Source organism: Vanacampus margaritifer, chromosome 16 (assembly GCF_051991255.1).
Source record: "Vanacampus margaritifer isolate UIUO_Vmar chromosome 16, RoL_Vmar_1.0, whole genome shotgun sequence".
In the NCBI taxonomy this organism is placed as follows: domain Eukaryota; kingdom Metazoa; phylum Chordata; class Actinopteri; order Syngnathiformes; family Syngnathidae; genus Vanacampus; species Vanacampus margaritifer.
The window spans coordinates 16,777,670-16,798,702 of NC_135447.1; the positions used below are offsets into that span (position 1 = coordinate 16,777,670).

The window sequence follows — 21,033 nt, forward strand, 5'->3', positions numbered from 1 at the left end:
AAATTCAAATGTGGCAAATCCAGGTCCAAAAAGTAAAAAAACTTGCCACAGTTTGGCTTTAGGCCCAGATGCTATCTATCTATCTAGCTAGCTCCCTAGCATATAAACGATCACCATGCGAGCTAGCTCGCTAGCACCTGGGGCTAAAGCTAAACTGTGGCAGGGTTTTTACTTTCTGGACCTGGCTTTGACACCTCTGTAAAGGAGTAAATAGGTCTAATACATTTGACAACATCATTAACCCCCCCCATTCCATTTTGGTAAAGGTCCAAACTATTATGGCACCACCAGTCTGTTTGTCATCCTTGAGCAGTTGTGGTTCGGTAAATCATTCCATTTCAAACACAAACATTGATTCCTCGAGTCTGAATCTACTTCACTTGATCTCATTTACTCCAGTAATAGCAGTCTGTGGGGACAAGTAGGTAAACACTTAAAAGACACATAGTCATTGCGGTCTGTGGGCTAAACAACACAGTCAACGTCCAATACAGGGACAGAGTCAAAAAGGAGCAGGCTTGGAGAATAATGAGCGAGGAATTTGCCATGTTTGGTGACTTTATTTACACAGCCGTTAAAATATGAACAAAGATGGTATTAAGCATTTGCCAAAGGTTTCGCCCCACCGCTACTACTACTTAATATCTATCAATGTTCAAACTTTATTTTTCTATCAAAGGAGGCAAAAACTGGCTACTTGTCCTTTAATACGTCAAGGAAATGCACCTTACATATTAGATTTTGTTTTTTTCATTTTCATACTGCTTTTAACTGTGCCTGACCACTTTACTATTGTCTGTGTTGTTGTTGTTTTTTAGTCTTGCTGACACTTGGGAATGCAAGGGAACGGAATTTCGATTCTTTGTATGTCTAGTACATGTAAAGAAATAACAACAAAGTTTACTTTGACTTTAGTGCGCTAGCCTTGTGCATGAACTCGAGAATCCTGCTCGGATGAGAGGTGAAAAGCCTTCTAAGACAACCAGACCAGTTCAGGTGTCAATTCAATAAGAGTAAGGGAAGGTATGTACTGTATGTAAGGATATGTTAAAATGTGTATTTTTTCAAAGGATTAATATATCCATCCATCCATTTTCTTAACCGCTTTTCCTCACAAGTGTCACGGGGGGCGCTGGAGCCTATCCCAGCTGGCTTCGGTAAGTAGGCAGGGTACACCCTGAACTGGTTTCCAGCCAATCACAGGGCACACAGAGATGAACAACCATCCACACTCACACCTAGGGACAATTTGGAGTGTTCAACTAACCTGCCATGCATGTCTTTGGAATGTGGGAGGAAACCAGAGTACCCGGAAAAAACCCATGTAAGCACAGGGAGAACATGCAAACTCCACCCAGGAAGGCCGAAGCCTGGACTCAATCTCACGTCCTCTGCATTGGGAGGCGGACGTGCTAACCAGTCAGCCACCGTGCCGCCCAGGATTAATATCATGTCATGTCATGTCATGTCATGTCATGTCATGTCATGTCATGTCATGTCATGTCATGTCATGTCATGTCATGTCATGTCATGTCATGTCATGTCATGTCATGTCATGTCATGTAAGGTTGCTTTCTCACTGTAGTGCTCCTTAATGGCCCGATGTATAATTCTGTGCATGTTTGTGAAATGTAATTTAGATTCCTGTATTGTCAAAAAAGGCAAATCTCTCAATTGGCTCTCAACTGCAGGATGGCTCAGCATGTACCACCACTGGCTTTGGACATGGTGCCCTGGGGTTTCAAATTGGTTCCCTTAGAAAGACCATTTACGCCAGTGGTTCCTAACCTTTATTGAGCCAAGTGAAAAATGACACAAAAAGTGGATTACACATATCAATTACCTGTACATACCTTATGCTGGTGGTTCTCACCCTGTTTTCAATGATGTTCCCCCTCTGGAATATTTTTTCAGCTAAGTTTCTCCTAACCAGCGTGAAACAACACTTAAAATAGAGTGTTGCGCCGTCATTGTCTGATTTATTACATTTTGGAAGTTTATTTCATTAATCTTGAACTTTTTGGAAATAAAAATATGTTACTGAATAAAAGAAAGAAAGAATTAAATTAATTATAGATTTGTGCACATACAAATTATTACCATTAACTGTTCTCCATTGGGGTCATAGCTTAATTTTAAATAGTTTTGAAATGATTGACAGATGATGCTATAGGTGGCATACGACAGGCTGGGTCGAACCATTCTGCTAAGGGGAGACTCAGGTTTTTTTGCACAATGAAGTTGAATAACATTTATTTTATGAACTTACATTTTATTGAAGTATTTGCATAAATTAGCAATTACTTTTAAAGCATTTTTGCATGGGTGCTATGTTTTAATGATTCTTTTAAAATCTCACGTACCTCCTGGAGTGCCTTTACGTACCCCCATTTGAGAAACACTGCTTTATGCCATCTAATAGAACTTAGAAAATTATTTATTTGTTCTGTCTGTCACTAAAATTTGCTGGCATAGAAACCTTATTTGTTCAAAATATTCGGACCAAAGGGAAATTTTATCATTTCCCACGGCACAGTAATGTACCATGGCACACTAGTTGAGAATGCTTTATGCTATTTACTGTCGTGGGTGGGTTGCATCAGTAGCGGCATCAGGTGTACCGTGTAACTGTCAAACATATGAAAGCCCCTTGCTTGACTTACAGGGAATAAGGCCAAACAAATCAATCTGCACCCAATGTCACATGAATAAAACTACACTGATATTTGAATATACTATATTGTACATTTGTTAAGTGATGCAATTTTTGTCTTGTATGATTTCTTCCTCCACTGAACTGTTGTTGGGTGCGTATGTTTTTGTGTGTGCTATACAGGAGCTGAATGGAAAGCTTATCATCGCTCCTGCAGAGAAGAATCACTCTGGTGCTTATGTGTGTGTGGCCAGCAACACCATGGGTGTGCGCGAGAGCAGGGCAGCTCGACTCACCGTGCTCGGTAGTAATAATTAGCATTGTTTAACATGACAGCATTTGGGCTCAATACTATTATATGCAATGCAATTCCATGTTGAGAGCACATTTCCTCTCTTTTACTGTAGAAAAACCCGTTTTAGTGGTGAAGCCTGAAAATGTCTCAGTGAGAATGGGAGAGTCTGCCCAGTTCTACTGTCAGGCAAAAGGTGACCCACCACCTACGGTGGTCTGGAGCAGAAAGCAGGGGCCACTGCCCAACGGCAGGTATTCTGAATTTCAAATTACACAATACATTACACAGTACAATATAATGCTCCTTTTATTCATACCACAAACTCCAAAACACCAGAGTGAAGAAAGCTGGAGTTGGTAATTGACTAAAATGACCTTGATCAACACAGGAGCAAAAAGTAGTGATCTCTCTTTCTGTACTCTCCCTCTACATTAAAAGGCCTATACAGTTCATACAGTTTCAGGCTGTACAAGAGATTGTACCATCACAAAATCCCCCCCAAATTGAACTTCTTGGCCATACTTCCAAAAGTATGTTTGGTGGGAGGGCAACACTGCTCATCATCAAAAGAGCACCATAACTAAAGTTAGTTTTCCATCAACCACCTGCTATAAAACAAAATAAATGACAGAAAAAGCCTACTTGAACACCTAAACTTTATTTTAGGTTAATCAGAGGCATGTTAAGTGTTGACAAGTGTCTGCCGACTCTCATGTAACTGTTTAAATGTGATGAATTCTGAACATAGCCACATCCTCGTTAAGAGCACATCTGTGCAACCGTGTTATCTCACTTGTTTATTTTTAATTCCACTCTCAATGTACCCATTTTATAAAATGTATGAAGGTTTGAACATTGAGAATCATTAAACAAGAGAGAAATGTGAGTAAATGTAAATTCCTCGAAGACAAAAGTGCATAAACTGTGTCGTGAGGGGTTATAGAGCCTTTAAAACATTTATAATAAATGTAAAACATAAAGCTAACTACTTTGCGGATTTAATTTATTGCGCGTATTTTTTGGGACCGTTATGTGTGTCTCATGTTCTTTTTGCCCATATCACACCGGTTGTTCATTAGAGTAATGCTGGGCTTAGACCAAAATATTTTCACAGTCTCAAACTAAAGTAGCATAATACTACCTCTGCATCAAAATGCTATGTAGCATAATGCTAGGTAGCATAATGCTGTCTATATATCAAAATTCTTGGTAGCATAATGCTACCTATACATTAAAATGCTAGGTAGCATAAGGATGGAGTGATAAACAACAGTAAATTACATCTGTGGCGTGTGAGATATTGATAATTCAAATACATATTCTACACAATCCCATCCATCAATCAAAAAAAAAATCGCTAATGGATTTTCATGACCATTCTTGTTAATTGATTGATTTTCATAAAATCCTACTGAGGCATTCATTTTACTGTAGATGTATCTGGAGAATACATAACTATTTTATTATTTACCAATCACAGTTCACTTGAGCAATAAAACAGAAAAGTAAGTAAGTAAAATTTGTTTTCAGATATCTTATGAACCCAGACCAGACTCTCCAGATCCACTATGTGACATCCCAAGATGCTGGCCAGTACACCTGCACTGCAGTCAATGATGTCGGTGTGGTCACTGCCACTGCACAGCTACTAGTAGAAGGTAAAAATACGGTAGTATGATTTTGAGACACATTTAATGAAGCAAAACATTTAACCTTATTAATGCAATATTTAGTAAAATGACATGTTCAACACCACTTTTTTTCAGACCGATACCATTACGAGCACTCAACTCTTCAGTAGTCACTGATACCAAGTACCAAGACCGCGAGTAGTTTTTGATACAAAAAAAAATCATTCCAAAACAAATAATGAGATAATTTTAAAGAAACACTGTATGCATCCCATTACAGCATTTTTCCTCAAAATTACATGAGATTTTCTATTCTTGTAATTTGTCATTTCTAGTTTCCTAATTAAAAAAAATAGCCACAAGAGGGTGGCCTATACTGGTATTGGCCTCCGTCGCCAGTATTAATACGCTGAAATAAGGCCAGGTATCAGCCTGATATCACCCATCTAAGTATGGCAGTAAGCAACTGATATTTAAACACAAGCATGCAGCAACACAGATAGATAGACAATATAAAAATACAGGCAAAATGTTCTTTATCATCTGCCAACAACTATTAATATTACTGCAGTACACCAAGCCAAGTCCCAGTATTTGTGCTTAAAAAAAAACTTGTTTGTGCCAAAGTTGAGTTCACTCACATACAGCGCTTGTATCTTACGTTTTTGCTCACAAATCAAAAACATTGTCCGAACAATGGCTTATAAATGTTGTAATTTATGCACAGATGATGTGCACAGATTACAATTTCCTACTTGTTCTGAGGCACACTCCGCCAAGTCCTCACTTTTTAATAGGATTTTCCCTAGTTTACACAAATGTTGCTGCTCTAAAGAGGAGGGGTATACACAGCAGCAACCTTCAAGGATATGAGTCATTGTACAGATAATAATACAGATGTGTCTTTCTTCGGCACTGAAGGTTTCAACAGTCAAAGTTCAAATGTGTTTCAGTTGCTATCTTGTGATAAGGCACAGTTCCTGTCCTGCAGCTGCAAGATTAGAATTCATGTTTTGCAATACTATAAGAATAAATATGGGATAAGTTATGTACATTCATTCTAAAAGTTTTGACAATGCAGTAAGCTGTGACTACTTTCTCTAGCTGCCAGCACAAAACAGAAAGATCTCCACATAGAAATGTCAGCCCTACGACTGTCTCTAGAAAATGTCACCGTCATAGCCCCAGGGTCCAACATATCGCAAGTACAGTGGAAGGTATGTAAACAATGTTTGACAAAAATGTAGAGAACATTTTGCTTCATCAGGTGTTTTTCTTCATTGTGTGCTTTCAGCTCCAATCCCTTCCCATTCAACCTCATTACATAGATGGCTTTGAGGTTCTTTATCGTTCCCTTTTACCTGCAAGCTCAGACTGGGACACAAAAAAGGTGACAGTGTTAAGCTTTCAGACACAAATTGGCCCATTACGGAGAGGCTACAAGTATGAGTTTAAGGTTCGTCCCTACGGCAGCAGTTTGTATGGCCGGGAGAGTAACACACGCCACCTCAGAGTTCCAGAGACGGGTGAGAAATATTTCAGTCATTATGTAGTTGTAGTTTTAACATTCTGAATTCAATGGTGACAGATTAATAACGTTCTTTACACAGTTCCCACGGCAGCTCCATTGGCTGTGTCCATAACAGTTAACCACGATCGCAATAACTCTATCCACCTGAGTTGGGAGCCTCCACCATTTGAAACTCATAATGGGATCATACAAGGTTACCAGGTCATTCTCAAGATGTTGCTTTCATCTATTCTGTCTTTAATTATACACACTTCATTTATACCACCTTCACAAGATTTCTTAATTAGATGACCAAGTGTTGAAGCAAATGTGATGAGTCATCAGAGCCATTTTGTTCTTGGTTCACTTTTGCGCAGGACGAACACCAGAATCTTTTCAGCACAAATATAGTATATAACACATGTCATATTGTTAGTTAATGGACACTTTTCATAGACTGACTGTAGTTCTTATTCATTCAAATGTTGGCATCTGTTCAGCGGTGGCAAATCCAGGTCCAGAAAGTAAAAACCCTGCCACAGTTTGGCTTTAGCCCCAGGTGCTAGCCAGAGCCGTATAGAGAGAGTTTGGCCAACTCTGTTTGAGCAGGGTAACAAGATGGCTTCCATATGTCATGTGACCTGCTGGTCACACAGAGTTGGCCAAACTCTCTCTCTCTATACGGCTCTGGTGCTAGCTATTGTTGACATTGTTAACATTTTTACTGTTTTATTTTACATTTTACGTGTTTTGCATTTCATTATAGATGTGTTGATGTAGGTGTTATTATGTTAACCTAATATAATCTGATGAGTAATGCTTTTGACATTTTTGCTATCTTTTCTACTCTTTTCCCAGACATGAGAAAGTTAATATGTTTCGTTTGTTTATCTAAGAAGTCTAGTTCCTGTTTGTCAGAAATCCGGTTTTCAAAAGTTCAAGGACAATCTAGTATACTGGGAGAATGTAATCTGATTTTGTACCTCACGGGAGGACAGAGGCGTTTCCTGTTGTTTTGAATAAAAAGGCTGTGTGGGCAAAAGAGGACACACATATTGGATGACACTGCTTGGGTGATATGCATTTGTGTGACCAGAGATCTCTGTAATAAATAACCTTGCAAGGACCCTCTTCACAAGAATCTCATCTTGGATTTATTTGAACACGCAAAAGATTACAAAAATAAAGGTAATCTTTCACTAGCTAGCTAGCTGACTAGCTAGCTCCCATGGTGCTCATTTATCTGCTAGGGAGCTAGCTAGCTAGCTAGCATCAATGGCTAAAGCCAAACTGTGGCAGGGTTTTTACTTTCTGGACCTGGATTTGCTACCTCTGCATCTGGTCAAGAACAGCAAATGTATGTTTATTTTTTATTTTTTTATTTGACTTCAGTTTACCATTTATTCCAAGTGTGCACGATGTTACATTGTCAAGTGTAACACATAGCCAGTGGCTTCAAATAATAATAATAATAATAAATAATAATGCTTCATGAAGCACTTGCAATATTACTAATATAAGTATATGTAAATATTTCTAAAAAATACAAGCTCTTAAAATTAATTTTTATGTTCAATAGGCTATTCTATTTCAGTGTCCTAAAAACCAGCATCTCTCTCATACCTGAATGGTTCAACCCAACTTGAACCAAATGTCAATTACTTGAACTTTTTTTTTTATTCAGTTATTTATTTTTGAAAACAGAGCTTTACTTTGATCCCAAAGGAGAACACTTTATGTTGATTTATGTGGAATATATATATTTTTAATCTATAATTAAATTAATTATTTGTAAATATTTTTAGTTATATCTTTTTATTTCCAAATAGTTCAAGAGAGACCACATAAATACAAATAGAGTTCCACAGTTTAAATACATCAGACAATGATGGCACAGCACTCGTTTATTTTGTATTCATTAACCGGAAATGTTTTGCGCTGGTACATGGGTACTTGGCTGATTTTTTTTTACACAGCGTACGTCACTGAAAAAAAGAGAGTTGAGAACCACTGCTCTAAATGGTATTCATGATTTAGAGATAAAGGCAATGGAAAGTGATTACATTTCCACTGCATCTTTAAACCAAGATTGCCATCTAGAGGAGTCAAAAAATATCACAAATGCTCCATGAAGTTTCATTTTCCCATCTCTAATTTCTGAGCACAATTTTGAACGCATAACTTCCTATAACATCCTATATTTAGAAAAGATAAGTTTGATCAATTCTGAGTTTGGAGAGGAGACAAAGTGTTGGGTGGACAGAAACTGTGAAAGTATACTCAACAAAATTGTAAATGCAACAGTTGTGTTTTTGCTCGCATTCTTTATGAGATGAACTCAAAGATCCATTTCTCTCAAATATTGTTCACAAATCAGTCTCAATCTGTGATAGTGAGGACTTCTCCTTTGCCGAGATAATCCATCCCACCTCACAGGTGTGCCATATCAAGATGCTGATTAGACATCATGCTGATTAGACATCATGATTAGTGCACTGCCCACAATAAAATGCCACTCTGAAAAGTGGTGGTTTTTTTTATATTGGGGATGGAGGGTGAGGGGTGGTGTCTGGGGACCCAGAAAACCAGTCAGTACTGACCAAATTCATGAGTCCCCTTCCCTACCAATAAAATAAACAAACTGCACCTTTCATTGTGCGCAGTCTATGGCACACCTGTGCACTAATCATGGGGTCTAATCGGCATCTTGATATGGCACATCTGTGAGGTGGGATGTATTTTCTTGGCAAAGCAGAAGTGCTCACTATCAAAGATTTTAGACTGGTTTTGTGAGCAATATTTGAGAGAAATGGTGATATTGTTTTGGATCTTTGAGTTCATCATAAAAAATGGGAGCAAAAACAAAAGTGTTGCATTTATATTTTTGTTGAGTATATAATTCAAATTTAGGATCTTTGTGGATTGGCTCAGATGTTGCTGCCCAAACCTAATGCAAACAGTTTCTTCATTCAGGTGTGGTGTGTAGAGTCATTTGAGCAGCACTACCAAAACTGGACTGTTGGTAGCAACCAGCACTGGTTTGAAATCCGTGCCCTGCAACCAGGGAAACGCTACTGGATTACCCTTGCAGCAGTGAACGGGGCTGGAGTAGGGGTGCCAAGTGACCCCCATGGATTTGTCATAAGTAAGCTAAAGCACATTTGAACAATTTTCAGGATAATGCAAACACTATTTGGAATCCATTCTGTCTTACTGCCACATGGAGAATTATTTGTGGGGCAATTAATTTTGTTTGTTTCAAAGATCCACAGATAAGATTTACTTCAGAGTCAGAAAGCCAGAGACCGGATCAGTCTCCCTTGCTGATGCTGTTAAAGGACCCGGTTTTGATTGGGAGCATTGGCGCTCTCCTGTGGTGTATTTTGATGGTTGCAGCTGTCTGCCTTTTAAGACGCCACAGCAAAATGGCTCATTTAATTCCAGGACGTGACAAGGCTAAAGGTGTGGAATTGACCAACAATTAAAACTAACAACTTAAGCATTGAAAATGTCCCCAGTTAGACATTGATTAATTGATTGACAGGGTTTAATCAATGTAAAGAACTTTAGGTTGCATGACAAATATTGTTTACACAGTAAATTTTGTAGAGTACATTTTACTCCAAAAATAATTTTATCCCACTCTAAATAGAGTCGAATTTACACTTACAAATTTACTACTAAGTATTTTTACTGTGTATGAGAGAATTGGCCAATGCCGAAAAACTAGTAATGGTTTTTTTTTTTTTCAATTTAAATAAAATTTAAGAAGGAAATTTTGTGAGTACATTTTGTTAGTTTATTTAAAAAAAAAATCATTAAAAAAAACATCACTCAAGGGTTGAGAAACGAACTGATGACTTTCAGCTTGGGAGACGGCCACTCTACCACCTGAGCTATGCCCCTCCAACTGTTTGCTACTATCCAAAAGGAGACCAAAAATTCTCTTGTACACAAAATACTTTGAGTAAAATTTACTCTGAATATTTTACTCTCTTCCAAGTGTAAATTTTACTCTGTGGGACCAAATGGATTCTTTTTAGAGTAAAATGTATTCTACAAAATTTACTGTGTAAATAATGTTTGATTGAATGATTGATTGCTCTTGTGATTTTTCTCCATAGGTTTGCGAAGACAAGCCAGAGAAGATATCTTCATTAATCACAGGTCAAAAGGAGTGAGGTGTGAGATGTACAATATTTCGGAAATCCTAGATGCTTGAAACTTACCTGCAGTGTGATTCGTCCTCTTCAGGATAACAGCTCCAGACTCTCCTTGGATCTCTGGGAGTTGGAGACCTGCTTTTAACAAAAAGTACCAAGACTTGTGGGTTCAAGGTAACAAACCTTCAAGGACGAGGAACACAAGTGAGTATCGACTGTATACATGGAGAAGTCCATGCTTTCTGAATTAGTTGGCTTTCTTTCTTTCCTTTTTTAAATGTGTAATTTTTCATTCTCAAAAAAATTAAAAGACTCAGCCAGTCCTTCAATATTATTATTTTAAAAATCATCCCAAAAAATCATGAACAGACTCTTATTTCAATCAGGTTATTTGTTCCTTTGTTCTCTAATGAGTCATGACAGACAATTCATGCAGCTTGCTCATTTTCATGATCTTGAATGATTGAGCTTGCCTTTTCCATTGGCAGTAAATCCAAAAGCCATTCAGCCAATTACCGCTATCTTAATTCATGAATATTTTTTGGTAACAGACAGAAAAGTGACAACAATGATTTGTTGGTTAATTTTTACATTTAAACATTATTTCCCTCTCTACTTCCCAGTCGGCATACACAAGGACATTGAGGAATGTGAACATTCAAAAGAACATGTAAAATATCTATTACTTCAGCCCAAAATTGTTTGACTGCTGCACAGAACCAAAGTAAACAGAAATGTCATGCAGCTGGGTTTTGAAACATTTGGGTCTTTAAAAAAAAAATTAAAAAAAGTATATACTTGTATGGTGTAATATAAGCTCTATGCACAAGTTTAATTTGGATCATTTTATATCTCAACAACTTGAAATAGATGTTAAATGTTTCCGTTTTTAAATCCTACTGCTTCATGTTGAGAGCTAAACCTTCTGTATGTTCCGTTCACATTGTGACTTTGCTGTCAGACAGGGATGAAATTAAAACTTATAAATATTTCAAACCATTCCTCATCCTGTAGCAGTTATACTCATTGGCAGTATGTGTTCCCAACATGATTCCTTTTTTTTTGTTTATAAAAAAGAACAACTGAACAGAGGTGGCAAATCCAGGTCCAGAAAGTAAAAACTGTGCGACAGTTTGGCTTTAGCCCCAGGTGCTAGCTAGCTAGCTCTCTAGCTAGCTCCCATGGTGCTCGTTTATCTGTTAGGGAGCTAGCTATCTAGCTAGCACCAGGGACTAAAGCCGGTTTTTACTTTCTGGGCCTGGATTTGCCACCTCTGCAACTTAAATTACTACAGATATGAGTAATCAATCAGGCCGAAGATGGCCTGTAAAGCTGAGTCCATTTGATCGTTTTGTTTAACACCTGTATTTTATAAGTAATCTATTCAAGGATCAAAGAAAGCTCTTGGAACATTCTTTGATGATAAATATACTTTCTATTTGATGATTTTACATTCATTCCAATATTTTACTCAAGTAAATATCTGTCACTGGCTTTGAAGAAAAATGGAATCAGAGTAAAAAAATGTGAATAATCGTGATTAACTCGTTCACTGCCAGCCCAGTTAAAATAGCACTTTGACGTCTTTAACCATCAATGGCAGTGAATGTGTTAATTACGGAAAATTGTGTGATTAATTAGTTAAAACAATTTTATCGCTTGACAGCACTATAATTTATCATTTTTGAAGAGATCCTCAATTATAATGTATTGTCTGTTCTTGTCAACGGTTTGTTATAATAATTTAATCACGATTTGTTTTGCCGTCAAGATGCTGGCACCCCTTGATACTCCATTGCCTGGTATGGAAAATACTTTTCCCACTCAGATCAGTTTTAATTTAGGAATTTGAACCGCCTGTTTTAGTCCCACCTCTTAAAGCATTGCTATATCACATGCTAATGATTTCAGGTGTGAGATAATTTTACAGCTTTTAAATGTATTTGCGACATTTTTTTATATTCAAAGGTATTAGCCTTACAGTCATGAATGGGTTCATTGACAGCGCTCTGCGTGTTGCTAAGTGCAGTGTGAAAAGACCGTTGACAAGCCCATTCGTTGTGTACAGTATATGCTGCGAGGACACGATGATGCAGTGCCTTGGTGTGTCGTGCATCGAGGGGCAAGGCTGTCATGACGCAAAACACCATCTTATTAAAAAAACAAAATAACAAAGTCAAACAATGGGAAAAGCCTCCCTGTTATTTTTTGCTGTGTTGTTTTACTGGCTATCCATATAAACGTATACTGTACTGTTATATTTGGCAACATTTTTAATCATGTTTGTCTGTTATGTTATTGGCAAATTTCAAGTACATTTTAGTGTCCTAATTTATGAGATTTCATGCATGTGATCTTCATGACCTGACTGAAGTGTTTTTTTTTTTTTGAATGTTCTATAAACTTACAGGACTTCAAATAGTCTATCATGATCCAGGGCTATTCCCTTTGCTGCCTTTTGGTTGTTTCATTTAATTTTGGCTACCCTGGGCAGTGAATTGCATACCACTTCAATCATATTTGAATCCATGTTTCATCAGACTTTCAAGTGCCAACCAGGAACGACCCGACCTGCATGGACTCAGCTGTTCCCATTGTGACTGACAGCTGTGGCGTCTATGGCACCTTTTATGTTGACCTCATGGGAAATAGGCTCAAGACCTTCAATAGTCCCAGGCATTACCCCAAAATGCCTCATGGTCTGCCACAACAGCAAGGATTTGAGACCATTCAGATATTCACTCAGCCTAAAACCTCGCCCCTCACTAGTAGAGAGATGTTGCCATGGAAACAGTCCATAAGGCCTCAGCCCAAAATGGGTGTTTTGAGGTCGTGGGAGAAGAGCCACATCAAGCAAGGTGAGTAGTGGTGAATTATATTATAATATTACGACTTTACAAGTGGAGGAGTTCAAGTATCTTAGGCTCTTGTTCACGAGTGAGGGCAGGATGGAGCGGGAGATCGACAGACGGATCGGTGCAGCGTCTGCAGTGATGCGGACTTTGCATCGGTCTGTTGTGGTGAAGAAGGAGCTGAGTCGAAAGGCGAAGCTCTCGATTTACCGGTCGATCTACATTCGTACCCTTAACTATGGTCACGAGCTGTGGGTCGTGACCGAAAGAACAAGATCCTGGATACAAGTGGCTGAATTGGGGTTTCCTCTGCAGGGTGTCTGGGCTCTCCCTTAGAGATAGGGTGAGAAGCTCGGTCATCTGGGAGAAACTCGGAGTAGAGCCGCTGCTCCTCCACGTTGAGAGGAACCAGTTGAGGTGGCTCGGGCATCTGGTTTGGATGCCTCCCTGGAGAGGTGTTCCAGCATGTGGCACCGGCGGGAGGCCCCCAGGACGACCCAGGACACGCTGGAGAGACTATGTCTCTTCGCTGGCCTGGGAACACCTTGGGATCCCGCTGGAGGAGCTGGTTGAAGTTGCTGGGGAGAGGGAAGTCTGGGCTTCCCTGCTAAAGCTGCTGCCCCCGCGACCCGACCTCGGATAAGTGGTAGAAAATGGATGGATGGATATTATTACTTGTTTGATCTAATATTACGGAAGAGGATTAGGGCCAGTGAAGAGAAAAAAAAGATTGGCAGAATTCTGACTTAAAAGCAAGAATTCTGACTTTAAAGTGAGGATTCTCACAATTCTGAGAATAAAGTGAGAATCCTCACTTTAAAGTCAGAATTCTGCAATTAAAGTGATAGTCACAATTCTGAGATTAAAGTCAGAAAAATCTGAATTCTGAGATTAAAGTTATAGTCACAATTCTGAGATTAAAGTCAGAATTCTGAGAATAAAGTCAGAATCCTGCCAACCCTTTTTTTCTCTTCACTGGCCCTAATCCTCTTCTGTACAATATTCATGTTTCCTTTTTTGGTGAATGTCTGTGAATGCTATCATTCAACAACTCTTTTCAACGCATTTTTTTTTTTAGGTCTCCACAAACTAATAAAACATGGTCACAAAAATCTGATAATTTTTTCATATCTATGCTGTTTGTTTGAGTTTCCAGTGGTTTTAATTTAAATTCTATGAATAATTCTGCCTGAGTCATGACAATTGTTTTATTTTTCCCTGCAGAGTTACATGCAGTGAACAGTGTCCCCATAGTACAAATCAGGAACCAGGTTGCTCCATCTTATGTCCAACAGAGATTCAGTCATGTCCCATCGGGTCAGCTCGGTATGTTTAAAAATTCAACCACTCATCACTGAGACCTCCATTTAGAATTGTCTTCTTATTTTGTAGCTGCTATTTCAACCTTTCTGTTGTATGTCTATACACTTTGGACATCCAGAGTATAATCAGTTTGCTGACAGTCCTCGAGTGCTGCATAATTCTGCGTCACTACACCTAGTAGATGTGCGGCCACCACCACATCTGTTTCACTTGGAGGAAGCTACAGACACGCACAGTGTGACCTCAGACGAAGGGTAAGACATGTAAGACATACACACAGGTTATATCAGAAATAGTGATGGACTGATTATCCGCAAGTATTTGGGGCGGATATTCGGCATTTGAAACACATTGGAAAGATAAGTGCTGCAAACGTGCAGAGACTGGTTAGCTCTTGCTGAGTGGGAACACTACCCTATTTTCGTGCCCACTGACTGGCTACCTCCTTCAGCTAACTAGCTATCTATCTTCAGCTTCCCCCCCTGAGTGTCGGCCATGCACACAGCCTTGTTTGTGTTGTTCACTTAATTTGTCATGTAGCTTACATTGCTGTAAAATTATAACCGTTAACTATGACTGAACATTGAGTGATGAAGAGAGGAAAACAATGTCAAATTTCCTTTCAATTTATTAGGGTTGGTTTACACATACATTTTAGCACTTGCAAGTCTGAAAGATGTTTCTAGAAAGTCTACTCCTCGATTGTGCAGGATTCTTGGATTAAGCACTCTCAACTGCAGTACTCTCAGTAGTGAGTAGTCTTCAATGGCATAAAATGCCCGGAGAACATCCCTCTGTCCCAATAAATGGTTATATTTAAAAAAACAAAACAAAAACTCCTCCCAGTCAGCAAATATGAACTCGCACTTGGAACAGTTACTTCAATGAATTACAATCCTTTAGTGGTCCACATCTGGCATCCACAACGTGGGCCACATAAAACCCATATCTAAGCCATAGCTGGCCCTGCTGTGGCCCTACGCTGGGCTAGACTACTGGTGCCGGATATCAGCCTTAGGCCCCGTCCAGACGGAAGCAAAGCCGGCTTCGTTCCTCAAACAAATCTCGTACACACAGAAGCATTTCAAGACTTGCGTGTGTCCAAAAGAAGACGCTGAGGATGTTTAACGGCTGTAATGTATATGCCAAGTCTGGAGTGGCGCTATAGTGCAGCTACAGGGAGTTAACGGAAAGCGTAGAAGAAGAATCAGCGAAGAAGACGGACACTTTTTAAAAAAAACAACTTTATTGCAATCTACAGAACAAACATGGCTTTGCATGTAACAAAACATGAAAAAGACGAACACAGGAGAAGTGACAATAACGGGTGATTTAAGTACACTATTTCTTAAACATGGGAATAAAGAAGCAAAAAATGTTGCTGCAAAAGCATAAGCAAGCTAAGGAGGCTGCGCTAAATGACTATGACATGGCTATCCGCCATTGTTGACAGACTGACGGTTTGCGCGCAGTCAAAATTGCCGCATACGTCATCAATCTGCGACAATGCATAGTCATCGTCGTCAAATATGGCAGTTTGGCACATGAATGCAGTGGCTTAGTTAAGGTTGAATTAAGGCTGATATCCGGCACCAGTTGTCTGGCCCAGCATAGGGCCAGCTATGGCTTAGATATGTCACGGTGGGGTGGAAGACCCAAATGCAGGGAGGCAGGAGAACCACGGCAGGGAAGCATGTAATACTGAACACAATTTATTTAACAAAAACACCTACAGGGGAACTGGGTAAAACTCTAAATAAACAAAACCAACAAAGTTATGAAAAGAACAAAAATCAAAGTAACAACAAAACACAAGAGTGGTGACAGCGACAATGAGACAACAAGAGACACCTGGACAAGACACAAGTGCTGGGGGAGATGATTGGACGACAAGGGAACAGGATGACGAGTATAGGTGCAAACAACCCAACCAGCAAGACAGGACACAAAGCCAAAACAACAAACCCAAGCATGACAGACACAAATCACAACAAGATATGGGCCTTATGTGGCCCATTTTGTGGATGCCAGATGTGGGTCACATATTGGAGGTTTAGCCGCATATTCTGAAGATTTATTTTATTTATTATTTTTTTAATATCATGTTTCTTTTGGCCCGATGCATTTCAATGGGCCTCATTTATTCACGTATTTTTGGTATTCGCCGGCCGCCACATATTTTGTCCATATTTAAAATGCCATTTTTGTTATACCTTATGTTAGGTGCATGGTCCTACTTGGCCCCTCAGGAGCACTGATGAAAAACGTGGCCCCCTTCTTTCATCATTTCAATTGCTTATATTACAGTAAATATACATTTTCAGACCAATCGGAGGTTAGACTGCCAATGAAGGTGCTTTCAAAGGCTCACGGGTATTTACAATAGCTACATGAAACCATAACTTCTGTTTTTACTTCCATTTCTGATTAGCAAGCTAACGCGAGCTCACCCCTACACATTTACTGGTAAATAATCCCTATATTGTGTCTTAACTAGTGCTGAAAGGTTTGTACAAACACTGAGCACACTTTATTGTTTTGAGGAGCTAATTATAAAGAGGAACAGCAATGTTTGGCATCTGTTTCTATAACACTAAAAGAAAAGGTGCCTTGTTTCACAATTTTCTCAGATCCAGTCGCTCCACCAAGCTAACAATGGATCTGGGCTCTCTCCAATCAGTCTATGATACATCAGGCAACCATCTACAGTCAGGATCTACCACCACCAACATTAACTACCCTTCCTACAGCCCGCTATCCGCTACATTGTCCAGCAGAGCTTTGGATGAAGAACAGGATGGCACACTGACTGCACAGGAAGCCACTTGGTATCTGGAGCTGAATCCCAAACTCGAGAAATCTAGGTATAAATACAATAATGTGAAAAAAAGAAGAAACACTTTATCAAAATGGCTGACCCACAATATAACCCTTTATTCATTGATTCTACTTTTATTTCAAATAATACAATGTCAATAGCTGACCAAGTGATCATTCTCTCAGCAGTGGCATGGAGCATAACAGTGAGCTCAACCCTTCTGCTCAGATGGTCCCTGACATTTCCTCTGAGGCCCCGGCGATTGGGTTGCGCCGTGTTCGCCTTCAAAGTTCACCTTCCTCCTGTTACAGTGACTGGGACGGCTCCCTATGGAACACCTGGAGCTCGATCACGGATGAAAACTTTGCAAGTGCCCGCACAAGCCTCATCAGCTCCGTAGACAGCTGCTACACTAATGCCAGTAGCAACTTTGCCCACTTTCTGACAACGGAATCTGTTTCTGGAGCTTCTTTGTCAGGTAAGCAGAGAAAGAATCCTACTAAATTTATGTTGTTGCAAAAACGTTGCCACTGCCTATGTCAATGGTCCCGAATCTTTTTTCTGGCTCAAACAAGTACTGGAATTTTCGGGCTGTAAGTTGCACTTTTTTTTATAGTTTGGCTTGGCTGGTCCTGCAACTTATACTCAGGTGTGACTTGAATCGTATATATTAAAATTAGAGCTTGGACTCCCCATTCTCCAATCATGATGATGGCAGTGAATGAAATCCGGTTGTATTCAAAACTTCAGCTTCTCACTTCTTTTTAGTTTAAAATAGCTTACTTTAACTAGAAAAAGTGCAATTTCTGCAGAAATTGCATGGGAATGCTGAATGCCAATAAAAGCTGAATGCATGTGGAATGCTTGTAAAATGCTTATTAAGTAAATTGAAAGATAAATTACGTGAAAATGACAAATTATTAATTGTATTTGGATGATAAATTAAAAAAAGAAAAGAAAACTGCATTGATGCTAAGGAGCTTCAAGGGGGAATTGATCCGCACGACCTCCTGGTCACTGGACAATGCACTTTACCAACTGCGCCACTGAGCAGTATCAGACACCTGGCAATGATGATCAGATGTTTGTATGAAAGTGGGCGCGGAAAGTGGGACTTGGCAAAAGTTCAATGTCAGTCCTATTGAAAATGAATGGGGAAAGGTTGATATATAATGTTAAATTGTGAAAATACTGTAAGTAATGTGGAATCAGATGATATATACTCCGGGATGCATGAATTTTTGAAGCAAGTTTAAATTTGAACGGTGTAAATCGGAAGAATTATGTGGGACTTATTGATCATTATTTCATTATACAATTATTGTGTATTGTAACATTGTTATTTTATTCACTAATTGCTTGGGAGCAATTGCATATTTCTATAGCCTTGTGGTTTTGCTTTCAATATTTATTTTTAACATCAAATAGTCTTGCTGCCCTAGTTCATCCTCAAAAAAAAAAAAAGAAGCTCTGCGCTGACATATTTTAAGACAGCTGTTCTTTGTTACGGCTTCACAATTAAATCATGACTAGCCTAAGGTGGGGTTCTTAATGCTCATTGCTCAAGACCATTACCAGAACAGTAAGATAAAATGTCAACCATGACAGGAAGTGCTGAAAGTAAAATCAAGTAGTCCAACAGCAGTCTTATTACATACGTTATGCTTTTATCTGACTTGTAGCTTTATGTTAACATAATTCAGTATCTCAATTGTGTATTAGTAAGGCAAAGCAAATAATTGCTGTACTAAGCATCAGACACCAGTGGTCTATCATCCACGGCCATTCGCCAAACATCTGACTTGAATGAAGGCTGTTCCACTGTTGCAACCATTTGATTTTAGTATGCACTTTTGTATTCATCCACTAGATGGGGGCCTTACTTTAAAAATAATCCCAATTCAGCTTTCCCATTGGATAGAAAATGTTTCTGTCGTTTTTTGCAGGTTAGCGCTTTTGAGGTGTGTGCGTGCGCGTGCGTGTGTGCAAACCAAGTCTAAGCAGCAGAATACGTGCAAGTCAATAGACAAGTCTAACCTTAAAGTTGCAAGCCAGCCCCAAATTACTGTGAAAAAATCTATCTATCTATCTATCTATCTATCTATCTATCTATCTATCTATCTATCTATCTATCTATCTATCTATCTATCTATCTATCTATCTATCTATCTATCTATCTATCTATCTATCTATCTATCTATCTATCGACTAAATGACACCTTTAAATAAACGTTTGTTGGGTTTCTTAGATTAAAATTGATTAAAATTGTAATTGTCCTGAATGACTAAAACATTTTGCAGATTTTTTGGGCCATATCGCCCAGCCCTAGTGCCCAAAGCACTTTACAATGTCTCGCATTCACGCAAAGATTCACACACACACTCACCAGTGGTCTGCTGCCATGCAGGGGCGCTGCCAGGTCTATTTGGAGCAAATCGGGGTTCAGTGTCTTGCTCAAGGACACTTCGGCATGGTCACCAGGGGTGAGGATCAAACCCACAACCTCCCGGATGGGAAACAACTACTCTACCACTGAGCTATGCCACCATTCCAATAACTCCAAATTATCCAATCCTAACTTCTATTGCATGTTTAATGTTCAATTTCAATTTTAGGTCCTTTGTTATTTTTTATATATGCTCCCTCTTGGCGGTGTCATTAGGAGACATGGAGAGAATTTCCATAGCTATGCTGACGACACGCAGTTGTATATCTTTGTGTCTCTGATGACAACAGTCCAATGGATGCTCTTTTTAACTGTATCCTTGACATTAAATTATGGATGGCAGAAAACTTCCTCCAGTTTAACCGGGACAAGACTGAATTAATTAACTATCGGTCTAGAGGCCCAGAGAGAGAAAGTCTTAACTAAAATATGTGCAATGTCCTCAGGTCAAAAACCTTGGTGATATTTTGGACTCTGAGCTCACTTTTATTCCACATATGAAAAATGTAACAAAAATAAGTTTTTATCACTTGAAGAACATCGCCAGAGTCCGACCCTTTCTCTCTCGGCCCAACATAGAGACGTTAATGCATGCGTTTATTACTAACCAAATTGATTACTGCAATGCCCTGCTTTCCGGTCTTCATAAAAAGAACATTTCACACCCACAATTACTGCAGAATTCGGCAGCACGTGTTGGAAGACGAGAGCATATTCCAGCAATTTAAAATATTTGCATTGGCTTTTAAGAAGCTTTTAAGTTTTTCGATTTCAAAGTAATCTTATTGGTTTATAAGAGTCTTAATGGTCTTGGGCCTTCATATCTTTCAGAACTCCTTTTACCTTATGAACCCTCGCGAGCCCCGAGATCCTCCGGCACCGGCCTTTTAATTACTCCAAGAGTCAGGACACACACAGACGGGGAGGCATCGTTCCAGTTTTACGGCCCCCATCTGTGGAATAGCCTGCCGGAGAACCTCAGGGCTGCAGAGAATGTTCAAGTTTTTAAGAACACACCTTTTTAATGTGGCTTGTACTTTTTATTTTATGAATAAGTACATAAAATAAAAAGTACAAGCCACATTAAAAAGGGGTTATTTATCTTAGCTTTTATTCTTATGTTAAACTAAATCTCATGTATCCTGTTTTTAGATGCTTGGATCTTATATTATTTATGTTTTGAACATGTAGCAATTTACATTATTATTCCTCTCTTCTTTTTATTCTTTCAGTAATTTATTTTTATATTTTTAGCTTGGGACTTATGTTCTTAAAAAATATTTCCAGTGTTTCCTCTGAGGGATCCCTCTGCAACAGAAGCTGGGGTTGGGTCTGCAGCCG

The 21,033-nt window shown here is 39.0% G+C and overlaps 1 protein-coding gene across 4 annotated transcripts in view; it reads left to right on the forward strand.

Moving 5' to 3' along the window:
* robo4 (roundabout, axon guidance receptor, homolog 4 (Drosophila)) overlaps window positions 1-21,033 on the forward strand; it is a 44,472-nt gene that overhangs the window by 19,503 nt on the left and 3,936 nt on the right. For 2 of the 4 annotated variants that reach the window (XM_077547524.1, XM_077547526.1), the window contains exons 4-18: window positions 2,837-2,957; window positions 3,061-3,199; window positions 4,479-4,606; window positions 5,684-5,796; window positions 5,874-6,105; window positions 6,190-6,311; window positions 9,063-9,234; window positions 9,354-9,551; window positions 10,214-10,271; window positions 10,344-10,456; window positions 12,793-13,110; window positions 14,329-14,430; window positions 14,546-14,681; window positions 17,058-17,291; window positions 17,431-17,723. In XM_077547524.1, the coding sequence (XP_077403650.1) occupies window positions 2,837-2,957; window positions 3,061-3,199; window positions 4,479-4,606; window positions 5,684-5,796; window positions 5,874-6,105; window positions 6,190-6,311; window positions 9,063-9,234; window positions 9,354-9,551; window positions 10,214-10,271; window positions 10,344-10,456; window positions 12,793-13,110; window positions 14,329-14,430; window positions 14,546-14,681; window positions 17,058-17,291; window positions 17,431-17,723 (2,479 nt within the window). The remainder of the gene's footprint in view (window positions 1-2,836; window positions 2,958-3,060; window positions 3,200-4,478; window positions 4,607-5,683; window positions 5,797-5,873; window positions 6,106-6,189; window positions 6,312-9,062; window positions 9,235-9,353; window positions 9,552-10,213; window positions 10,272-10,343; window positions 10,457-12,792; window positions 13,111-14,328; window positions 14,431-14,545; window positions 14,682-17,057; window positions 17,292-17,430; window positions 17,724-21,033) is intronic. The other 2 variants (XM_077547525.1, XM_077547527.1) reach the window with 2 other exon arrangements.